Source organism: Hipposideros armiger, unplaced genomic scaffold (assembly GCF_001890085.2).
Source record: "Hipposideros armiger isolate ML-2016 unplaced genomic scaffold, ASM189008v1 scaffold_186, whole genome shotgun sequence".
In the NCBI taxonomy this organism is placed as follows: domain Eukaryota; kingdom Metazoa; phylum Chordata; class Mammalia; order Chiroptera; family Hipposideridae; genus Hipposideros; species Hipposideros armiger.
In genome coordinates this window covers 622,211-633,717 of record NW_017731536.1, presented here as the reverse complement: position 1 = coordinate 633,717, position 11,507 = coordinate 622,211, and the positions used below count along the sequence as shown (strand labels likewise).

Sequence of the window (11,507 nt, the reverse complement as noted above, 5' to 3'; positions counted from 1 at the left end):
CTGTTGTTCAGCATCTTAGCTGTGGAGGGCAGTGTCACTGGCCCTCATATGTGGGATCCGAACCGGGGCCCTTTGGCATCCCAAGCGAGTTCTTAACCATCGCGCCACTCGGCCGGCCCTCACTTGTTTTTTTTTAATTCAGGTATAATTGACATACATTATATTAGTTTCAGTACATGATTTGATATTTGTATATATTGCAAAATGATGACCACAATAAGTCTAGTTAACATCCCTCACCACACAGAAGTTTTATCTTTTGATAGGACTTAAGATTTACTTCCTTAGCAACTTTCCAATGTATCATACAGTATTGATGTGACTATTAACTATAGTCATCATGCTGTACATTATATTGTCATGACTTTTTAGTTTTTCATTTGTTTTCTTAAATTTATTCATAAATACCTTATTTTTTATGCTATTTTTGAATGGAAATGTTTTCTTAATTTTATTTTCATTGTTCATTGCAAGATAATAGAAATACAGTTGATTTTGGTATATTGATCTTTACAACTTTGCTGAACTTATTTATTAATTCTAGTGGTTTATAGCCGATTCCTCATGTTTTTCTATATAGAAGATTACATCATCTGTGAATAGAGATAGCTTTACTTCTTTTTCTGGTTGCCTAATTGCCTTGGCTTGAATGAACCTCCAGTACCATGTTAAACAGAAGAGGTGGGAGCAGATATCCTTGTCTTGTTCCTGATCTTAGGGGGAAAGCATCCAATCTTTCACCATTAAGTATTATGTTAACTGTGGGTGTTTCATAGATAGCCATTATGAGTTGATGAAGTTCCCTTTTATTCCTAGCTCACTGATTTTTTTTAATCATGCAAGAGCGATTTTGTCAAATATTTTTTCTGAACCTATTGAGATGATCATGTGATTTTTGTTTATTATATTGATATGGTATATTACATTAATTGATTTTCAGAAGTTAAACCGACTTGTATCCCTGAGATAAATCCTCCTTTGTCATGGTATATAATTCTTTTTATTTTGCTGGATTTGGTTTGCTAGTATTTAGTTGAGGATTTTTGCATCCATATTCATAAGATATACTGGTCTGTAGTTTCCTTGTGATATATTTATCTAGTTTTGGTAGCAGGGTAATGCTGACCTCATAAAATAAGTTGGGAAGTGTTCCCTTCTATTTTTTTTTTGGAAGAATTTGAGAAGCATTGGTATTAATTCTTCTTTGAATGTAGAATTCAGTGGTAAAGACACCTATGCCTGGGTTTTTCCTCATTGGTAGTTTTTTGATTATTGATTCAATCTTTTCACTTGTTGTAAGTCTATTCAAATTATCTGTTTCTTCTTGAGGCAGTTCTGGCCGCCACCCTTTTACTTTCAACTTGTATATTTGAATCTTAAGTGTATCTCTTTTCTATAGCAGATAGATTCATTATCCATTCTGCCAATCTCTATGTGATAAAGAGCCTGACGTTTTTTTGATATTTGACTGCTGACAGTTTTCAGGCTATACCACTCCCCTCCCCTTTTCTGCCTCATATCTGGGCAATTTGATGAGAAAGCCTGGATGTTCCCTCCCTTGGCACTAGTGGAGAGGTCAAGCCATACACATCTTTTTTGTGTGTTGAGTAGATATTTCCTAGAATAACATTTTAATTCCTTTGTTTCATACACACACACACACACACACACACACACACACTCACTCACTCACTCACTCACACACACATGAGTATATATGGATATTTGAGTTATTGTCTTAATGGTTGCCCAGGGAATAATAATTAACACCTTAATTTATAACAATCTAATTCAGATTAATACCAACCAATTGCAATAACATACAACTTTGCTCCAATATAGATTTGTCTCCTTCCCCCTCTTCTGTATTATGTTGTTTTACAAATTACATCTTTCTACATTATAAACCTACCAATACAGTTTTATATTTATTGCTTTATGCAGTTGTCTTTCATATAAGATATGAGAAGAAAAGAGTTACAAACAAAATTACATGTATACTGTCTCCATATTTACATATCTCATTACTTTTCCTGGTGCTCTTTATTTCTTGGGGTAAATTCAAGTTACTCTAAAGTCTAATGTGAAAGACTCCCTTTAATGTTTCTTATAGGGCAGGTCTGCTAGTAATGCATTCTTTTAGTTTTTGTTTATCTGAGAATTCCTTACTATCGCCTTCATTTTTGCCGATTGACTGTTTTAGAGCAGTCTTAGGTCCAGAGCAAAATCCCCTCTCCTTCACTGGATGCTTCTTCTCATCTGAGTTGCTGGCTTCTCCTGGGGCTAACCTTTGATGCTGTTGTCCCTCTACAATCCTTCTCTACATTCTCCCTATAGATGTTCTAATCTAGTCCCATGGCTTTCAATGGAATCTCTATGCCTGTGATGACCAAAGTCATGTCCACCGTCCTGACCCTCCAGATACATATTCAACTGGCATCTTGACCTCTCTTTATGAACATTGAATAAACGTCTCAAATGTATAATGAGCAAACAGAACTATTGAGCTCTATCTCCAAACCCATTTCCCCCCAGACATCTCTGCCTCTTATTGACAACATTACCTAGTTGCCCAAGCCGAAAACTTAGGAGTCATCCCTGGTTCCTGTCTTTCCCTCAATTACTTATTCAATCTATCACCAAGGACTGTTGGTTCCACCTCAAAAATATATCTCTAATCTATTGGCTTCTCTCCATGTACGTGATACCACCTGTCCTAGGTGCTCTCCTCTCGCATCTAGACTACCATAATTATTCCACTAACGGGCCTCTCTGATTTCCTTCTTCTTCCCCTACAATCAATTCTCCACGTGGTAGCCAGCATGCCCTTTAAAACATGGATCAGATCAAGTTACTTTCTTGCTTCAAGCCCTCTAAGGGCTTCCTGTTGCATTAAAATATATATGAATATACAAAAACAAAGGAAGCCACACTTCTTACCTTGACGTGTTATATATGACATGTCTGGCCCCTGTCCACCTCTGGGCCTCATCTCATTCCCCTCCCACTTCCTCTACTTCATCCACACTGGCCTTTTCTCTGCTCCCGGAACACACGCTGCTCATCCCCACACTGGAGTTTGCACTTAGCAGCACTCTCTTCTCTCAGTTTCCTGTGGCTGACTCCTAGCATTATCATTTTAGCTCACACGTTATTTCCTTGCAGCAAGCTTGTCTATACTCTAAATCACCTTCGCCACCTCACCACACTCCCCACTTCTCTCACACTCTGCAGCATCACTCCATTGTGTTATCTTTGTTACAGATATAACTCAGAAATTTTCCTGTTCATAATTTGTTTACAATTTCACTGTCTGTCTCTCCTCGCCATGCTTCCTTTCTCATGTAAGCTCCATGAGAGCTGGAGCCTGTCCATCTTGCTCCCTGCCAAATCCTTGTACTTATAATGTGCCTCATATCTACTAGGCTTCAGTAAACAGATATGGGGCAAGTGAATGAATGAGTGAATGGATGGATGAATGAATTTCACTTTCCAGCTTATTTTTAGTGAGAGGTGAGGCTGTGATGTGCAGAGACGGAGGTCTGCCTCCTTCACAGTACATTTTCAACATGGGAAGAAACTGCTACCCATTCCATAGCGGCTGCATTTTGTGCCTTTTTCTCTGTTCCTCTTCCTGGCATGTCCTTAGTGCTGGAGAGTTTGGAAGATAAGGGAAGATTCAGTTCTGGTTTACAAAGAAAATATATCTTACTTGGAAAGACAAGACATGTATGAATTGGAGAACAACCGAAGGCAAAAGAGTCTACTGGTTTGGATAGAATCAAATGACAAAATGTTTGAATTACACTTGTGGTCCCCAAACACTGCTAAATCCATCTGAATATCCTGGGGGAGCTTGTAAACAATGCAGTTTTAGGGGTCCCCCTCTGGAAACTAATATTTGTGAAGTCTGGAGCAGGGCTCTGGAACCTGAATTCGTGTGTTTCCCAGCTGATTCTGATGGTGGACTAGAACTGGGAAGCTCTGATCTGACTGGGACAAGGGATTTGCAGGTTTGCAGGGACTTGACTGGTGTGAGGCAGGATTTGGATATCTGGGTGAAAGAGTCAGGTCAGCCCAAATGAGAGCTGGCAGGAGAGGAGGAGTCAGTGCTTAGAGGTGGGGAGCAGCAAGGCCAATGCCGGAGAGCAGGGGGCTGTCAGCCAGTGGTGTCCCTCTCTCCGCCTGCCAGTGGCCCGGTACCGTGTGATTCTGTGCACTGGAAGCTTCGAAGGTGCGGGAACAGATGCCAACGTCTACCTCTGCCTTTACGGTGACGCAGGGGACACGGGGGAGCGGCTGCTATACAACTGCAGAAATAACACCGTCATGTTTCAGAAAGGCAATGTAAGTTGCAGCAATGCACTACCCCCCACCCCCTCTCCCACCTCCAGCCCCTCACCGCACCATTCCCACTCCCTGGTCTTCTCTGCTCTAAGTAGAGCTGGCAACTGTCACTGAGCCACCAGAGAGGCTTACTCTGGGTGAAGGGAACGGGAAACTAACATGCATGACACCCACTAGGCTCCTAGGACTCTCCAGCTGGGAGCTGGAGAGCCACCCTAGAGAGGCCTTGATCCCCTCCTCACCCCGGAGCTTTAAGAGGGCAGAACAGGAGGACACTGGGAGGGTAGAGCAGCACCTTTCTTCCCTCGGGGGTGGGCAGGCAGGGAAAGAAGCTGGGCACCTTACCTGTGGGTTGGAGGACACAGGCTAGTGGAAATCTGGGGCATCTGAGGGCCAGCGTGGGAACTTTGCGTCCTGCACTAGGTATGGCCACTGGGAGCACCGTTTTGGTTTCCTTTTTGAAAGAGAAACCAGGAAAGACACCAAACATGGAGTGAAAGAGCTGGATTCTGCTCTTAGTCTTATAACAAATGTACTGGCACCCCCTCTGTCTCCCCAACAATCAAATGGGTTTACTGGGAAGCCATGTCAAGCAATGGGGGCAGGAAGATCTGGCAGCAAACCCAGCCTGGGGCCAATCATTGCATTCCCCTGAGCCTCAGTTTCCTCATTTCTAAAATGTGGGAAGAGATGCCTGCCTGTGGCTGGCTGTTTTGACGATTAGGGATGGCAGATGCACTTCCCTGCCTGCAGACCTGGCCCAGAGCACACACTAGGTGCGCAGGAAAGAGCCTAATGTGAGGCTCAAGGTGGCTCGCCCGGTGAAGGGGGTACGCAGCCTTTCATCCTGTAAGCCTCTCTGCTTTCCTTCCTCTGTGGCTCTTTCCTTGGCAAGAGCAGGGAAAGCCCCAGAATGTGGGGGTCTCTTTCCACCCCTTTTCCTCTCTTTTCCTTCTACACCTTCTGACTCCTTTGTCCATCAATCTTGACCTGCGTGTTCCATCCCTGGAGGCCCCTCGGTATGCTCACGTAGACTTGGCACCTCTCTAGCTCCTGCATGTCTTCTGCCTCATTGGCAGGCAAAACCTATGAAATTAGAAAGATCCCTGGCCACCCCAATCAAGCCTAATCACTCCCCTTCTCCAAAGGGACCAGTGTTCTCCCAGCAGGGAGCCTGAGAATATGAGAAAAGGGATTCCATCATAATAAATGGGTGGTGCTTGTCAATAGCTTAACGTGTTCATCCTCCGGGGGAGCAACCTTTTAGAAGGAGGTCTTAGGGAGTGGCCATTGTTTGTGCAAAAAAATAGAGATCTCCGTTGTTGGGAACTTGACATCGGTTTATTCCAGTGGGAGAAACTGGGGCTCTGGCTTTGCTGATTTCTAGCCTGTGTCTTCACTGGGTGTTTGGGACCCACGGGAGCCACTGTCCAACTGGCCTTGCTGTCTTTCCCTCTGAAGGTTGACGAGTTCACCATTGAGTCTGTCACCCTGCGGAAAGTGAGGCGGGTAAGAATCAGGCATGACGGTAAAGGCGGGAATAGCGGCTGGTTCCTGGAGCGGGTGCTGGTGCGAGAGGAGGGACAGCCTGAGAGTGACAACGTGGAGTTCCCGTGTCTCAGGTATGCGAGTCCGGCTTGCTTTTAATTTTCTCCATCTTAGGTTATGGGCCTAAGTTTGGGGAAGACCCAGCCCTATGTCCAGGACCAGGAAGCAAAATAGTGGCTTAAAGATGTTGGTGCAAGAAAGATGTTGCCCTGCTGGCAGCGCTTGTACCTTATCCCCACACGTGAACGCACACAGTGTTGGGCATCCCGGTGTGTGGCTACTGTGTCCATTCAAGTTCCAAAATGTCAGAAGTTTTTAATAATAAAATATGACAATTTCAGAATTTGAGAATTACTGTACAGAGTTAGCCACGAGCTGTAAATTTTTGCATCAAAGGTCGTTTTTCAAAATTTGGATATAGCCTTCCAAGCACAACTTTCCTTGGTTACTATCTGTTTAAGATATCTTGCTTTGTTTTCATTTCCTTTCCCCAGCTTACTAGTGAGGTAAAGTTTCTTTGCTCTTTTTTCTCAAACATTTGGATTTCTTTTGTAGTCAGTTTGGGCTCCTGTTGACTTCTAGAACTTCTTGAAAGAGACATTTTTAAAACAAGGGGCAACATGAGTGTTTTTGTGCTGTAAGTTGGCCATTCATATTAACCTGTCACAACATCTGGGAGGAGTATGCAGTATGCTAAGTTTGAGGCTTAGGACCTGCTGGTCTCTGCAAATCCTGGGTCTAGACTGAGTCCTGCACCTATGGACAAGGTGCTGTGTGTCCACGTTCACTTCATTAGGGCTGGCCCAGGCTTCTTGATGGTGGCTGCACTAAGTACAGCCCTCTTTGAAGTGGGCAGGGCAAGCTGCCCAACAGCTCAGCCATGAATGCATTACTCTTTCTCTATCCACACACACAAATGCCCTCACGTGCACATACATGCACACAGAGACACACATTTGCTACAGATGAATTGCTTACCATCCCATGAGCCCAGAAGGAGCAGTTTCCCAGCCGTGGAGGGCCACTGGGGTGATCCCATGGGACAATCATTGTAAAACTTTTGTGTCCATGACAAAGGTCTCTAACTATCTTCAAAGCATAGCCACTGTTAGTATTACAAGGGATTACATTAAAAAGATAAGTTATGGCATAGGCAGTTCCAAATAAGTGGCACTAATAGACAGAAAGAGGCTCAGAGCAAGGGTTAAGGAGGTCAAGGAAGGCTTCCAGAAAGAAGTGGAACTGGACCTGGGCCTGGAAGGAAGATCAGCGTGTCCATGGGTGGAGAAGAGAAGGCTGGGTGGGTCATTCGGGCTGAAGAAGAGACATGGGGTTGAAGAGGTTAGAGAGGGATATCCTGGCACCCGGGAAAGGAGCAAGAAAGAAGGATGGGATGGAGCAGTTCTGGTCTCTCTTCAAATCGAACCCTGTCTCATTTGGCCCCTGGTGGACCTAACGGCTGCCTGCCTGGGGTGCTGGATGCAACAGCCATCATTGTTTTATTCCCATCCACTCAAAAAATACTTATTAAACGCTTACTGTACACTTGCTTCCTGTTCTCATGAAGTTTATAGCCTAAAACATAAACTAAACTATCCTAAACAATAAGCAGGTGGATCAACAAAGCCATAATTACAAACTGTGAGGAATGGGATGAAGGCAGCGCCCCGTGGCGGCAGAGGCTGATGGGAGGTGGCCACACTGAGATGGGGTGGGCTAGAGATGGAGACGTTCGGTAAGGTCTGTCTGCAGAGGGGACCTCTAGGCTGGCTTCCTGATAGATGAAAAGAAGAGTGTCAGGGGAAAGAGCTGGAGGGTTCTAGAATTTCAGTCGGACGAAGCAGGTACACAAAGGAGAAGGCCACAGGTGAGGCCAGAGGTGAACAGAGGCCCACGTCAGGCAGGGATTGGTGGGGCCCGTCCATGTTAGGAAGTTCCCCCTGCTTTCTGGGTGGAGGACAGGCTGTAGGGAGATCCGGGAGGGAACAGGGAGGCTGGCAGGAGACTTGGAGGGGTCTACGCGTATGATGGTCTGCACTGGTTTGCTAGAGCTGCAGTAACACATACCACAAACCGATTGGCTTAAACAACAGGGTTATTGTCTCACAGTTCTGGAAGCCAGAAGTCCAAAATCAGTGTGTCGGCATGGCCACACTCTCTCTGAAGGAGCTCTGAACAGGCCCCGCTCCAGGCGTTCCTTGGCTTGTACACGGCTGTCTTCTCCTGTGTCTCTTCACATTGTCTTCCCTCTGTACACATCTGTGTCTGTGTCCAAATTTCTCCTTTCTATGAGGACACCAGTCATGTTAGATTAGGACCCCTCCTAAGGACTTCATTTTAAATTGATTACCTCTGTAAAGACACTATTTCTAAATAAGGTCACACTCTGAGGTACTAGGGGTTAAGACTTCAGTGTATTTGGGGGAGGAGGGGCGGGACACAATTCAACCCATAACTTGGCAGCTTGGCTTTTGGTGGTGGCAGTGAAGGTGGGGAGAAGGGGTTACACCAAAGGTGGATCCTGGAGGCAGAGTTCACCGGACTAGCCAGTAACAGACAGAGGGCGACTAGAGGACCCAGGTCTCTGCCTTTGGTAAGGGGGTAGGTGTCAGGCTCTCTACTGAAATGGGGAGCCTGGGGAGCCTGAGAGATGGAGCTGGCCTGAACTCTGGGGGTCTAGTTGGGGTGTGTTACGTTTGAGATGCCAGTGAGTTGAGTAGGCCTTGAAAAATAAATTCAGGAAGCGAGAGTTTAGGAGTGAAATTTAAAGCCAGGGAAATGGATGGGGTCCTTTAGGAAGAGTGTGGATAAAGAAAATGGTGAGACAGGTCAGGAAGAAGAGGGGGAACCTGGAAAGGGGATGAGGAAGAAGTAGCAATGTCCACGCTGCCTGTGTTGCCACATGCATGGTGCCGAGGGAGCTTGGGGCCAGAAGTCTAGCCGCCTACTTGCTGTGTGACTTTGGGGAAATCTCTTAACTTCTCTGGTTTTCTGTGCCTTCCCAACCAGCATGTGTTTTTTGGTGATGGTGAGGGTGAAATGGGGTTGCACTTTGAAAGGTGCCAAGTCTGCTGAAGGTGGTACCAATGGTGCTGACTGCAGGGCAGAATGAGAGCTGAGGCCCCCCGAATTCCCAGAGCTCTCCCTGCCCCCAAACACCTCGTGCCTATTTTAGAAAATAGATTCTTACATCATGCTGAGGCATGTGGTGATGGCATTTGCTGACTCAGGACCCAGGAGGACTTTGAAGAGCCTGGAGGTAGAGCCTGAACTCACACTGCTTCTTTTTCATCTGAACTATTATTTTAACTCCCCGGGAGAAGGGGACAAACCGGGCCTATTTATCAAAATCTCTCGACCAGGATGAGGGAGTGACAAGCATTTGAGGGGTGTGTGTGTGTGGGGGGGGTGTGTGTGTACATACTTGTGCATACTTGCATATCCTTTCAAGCCCAGGGAAAGTCATAAAACCACCAGCAAACTGCTTTATCCATTTAGCAACATCTCACTCTGAAACTGGGCTGAAGTGTTTGAAGCTGAAATAAAAGGCTATATTTGGAAATTTCTATTAATATCCTTCAAGTATTTAGGTGGAAACTGAACTGACAAGTCATGGTTTCCTTTTGCTGCTGGGGAGGGCCTGGGGACAGATAGGTGATGGCGAGAATGAAAGGGGAACAGGAAAGATTTTCCTATGGCTGTGGGCTAGCTGATTGTCCACCCTTCCTGACCCTAGGAATGTGTGACCAGGGCTGCTTCTCAACCTTTTCCTCTGCAGTCTCTATGTCTGTGGGCGATGCCAGAGTGACCTCAGGAGAACAGACAGAGTGACCTCAGCAGGATAACCTAATAGGTTGATTTGAGGAGCTCTCGCCCGCAGTTTCCTGCTCCCACATTATCTCTCCCTTCTCCTTTGGGGCTGTCATCAATGCCTAGAATTCCCCAATTGTATCTTCATGTTTTGGAATAGCAAATGTTTTTTTGGTGTTCTAGATTCACAGCACCAAAGCCCATGGGAAGTGTGACAACTTAGTTGTCAGCTAACATTTTCATGCTAGCTAAGAGCCAGCAGTCAGCAAGATCCCATCAGAATGTAAGATCATGTTCTTGGGGAAGGAGAAAGTGAGGAATGGAGAGAAGGGATGGGAAGACCACTGTGCTTCCTGCATTGACCCTAGGGAAGGGGCCATATATTGGCTGAGAGGACTGCCAGTAGGTGGCCTGAGCTCCAGGTCAGAGGACTGGAGAGGAGGCAGTGCTTGGGCTTCCTTTGATAGTCCTGTGGCCTGGGAATTGCCCCCCTCTCAGGAGTATAACATGGGTGGGCTGCAAAGACAAGCAAGAAGGCATAGAAAAATACAGACACTTTGGTCAAGATGCAAGTATCTTGGTTTCCCTATCGCCCTGGGGACCACCAAGGGTGTCTCATCTGCTGCCATGGTCCTGTATCACAGACCATCTTGATTGAATACTGGGGCCAAGGCAACCTGTGCTTGTACGACTGTCTGATTTCTCAGGCTGGGTCTCTGTGCTCAGTGGGAACAGTGCTTTTCAGGTGAATTCTTCCAGTGTCTTTGCCAGCGGATGACCAGCAAAGAGCTGGTTCCACAGCCCGCTGCGATGGATTGATGAGTTACAGCTGTCCAACCCCAGCCCTTCAGGGTCCACACCAGCTTCTCCTTGCTGGCAAATCTCGCTCATCCTTAAGGACTCACACCAAAGCCCCTCCACCAAGAGCCTTTCTTATTTTTCTAAATTCCTGTTGCACCTACTTTGATTCATCTGCCATCTGTGCCTTGAGTTTCAGTGCCTCGGCCAGTCCATCCTGTCTTCTTAACCAGACTGTGGGTCCTCTAAGGGCTGGGCTGTGTCTTGTTTTAGTTCATCTCCCCTCTTTCTCCCCACCCCAGAGTCTTCAGCACAGCACCACTCACAAGGTAGGCTCTTAGAAAGAAAAGGTGGTTGTTTTTTATGATAACGATGGCATGGCTGTTCAGGGCTTTTCAGACAAACTTGTTTACCATGATTGCCAAGGTCCCACACCAGGACCCTTCCACCGCTCCGTCCTTACCTGCCAGCTCTGCCCTTCACTCACTGCACGCCATCCACATTGTCCTGCAGTCTACTTACCCCAGCCTCTGTTGTTCCCTCTGAAAGGCCCCTCCCTCTTCTCTTGGTTAACTCCTTGTCACCCTTCTAGTCTCAGCCAAATATCACCACCTCAGGGCAGCCCTCCCTCTGCAGTATGGGGTGGGGTCTCTTGTTCTGAGCTCTACAGAACCAGTTTCCTTTGCTGAGTTCAAAGCACTGACCTCCCTAGTGACTGTGTACAAGCCGTGTGCTGGTTGGCTGTCTGCCTGCCCCATGCACAGAGCTAACCGCCCTTCGTTTGCCCACCAGGTGGCTGGACAAGAATAAGGACGATGGGCAGGTGGTCCGAGAGTTGCTACCCAGCGACAGCAATGCGACACTGAAGAGTAAGTTGTCCTGACGACAAGCTGACGGGGGTTCCCTTGGCAAGACAGGCACCCTCTCTGGGCTACACGGGAGCAAACTCTTGGAGAAAGCATGCACTCTTCACTTCATTCCACGGAGGCAGCACTGGGGTGGGG

General features: G+C 46.5%; 1 protein-coding gene across 1 annotated transcript in view; it reads left to right on the top strand.

Annotated features, from left to right (window-relative positions):
* LOXHD1 (lipoxygenase homology PLAT domains 1) overlaps positions 1-11,507 on the top strand; it is a 158,805-nt gene that overhangs the window by 61,845 nt on the left and 85,453 nt on the right. The window contains exons 13-15 of the mRNA XM_019652717.1: positions 4,193-4,347; positions 5,809-5,969; positions 11,296-11,372. Of these exons, the coding sequence (XP_019508262.1) occupies positions 4,193-4,347; positions 5,809-5,969; positions 11,296-11,372 (393 nt within the window). The remainder of the gene's footprint in view (positions 1-4,192; positions 4,348-5,808; positions 5,970-11,295; positions 11,373-11,507) is intronic.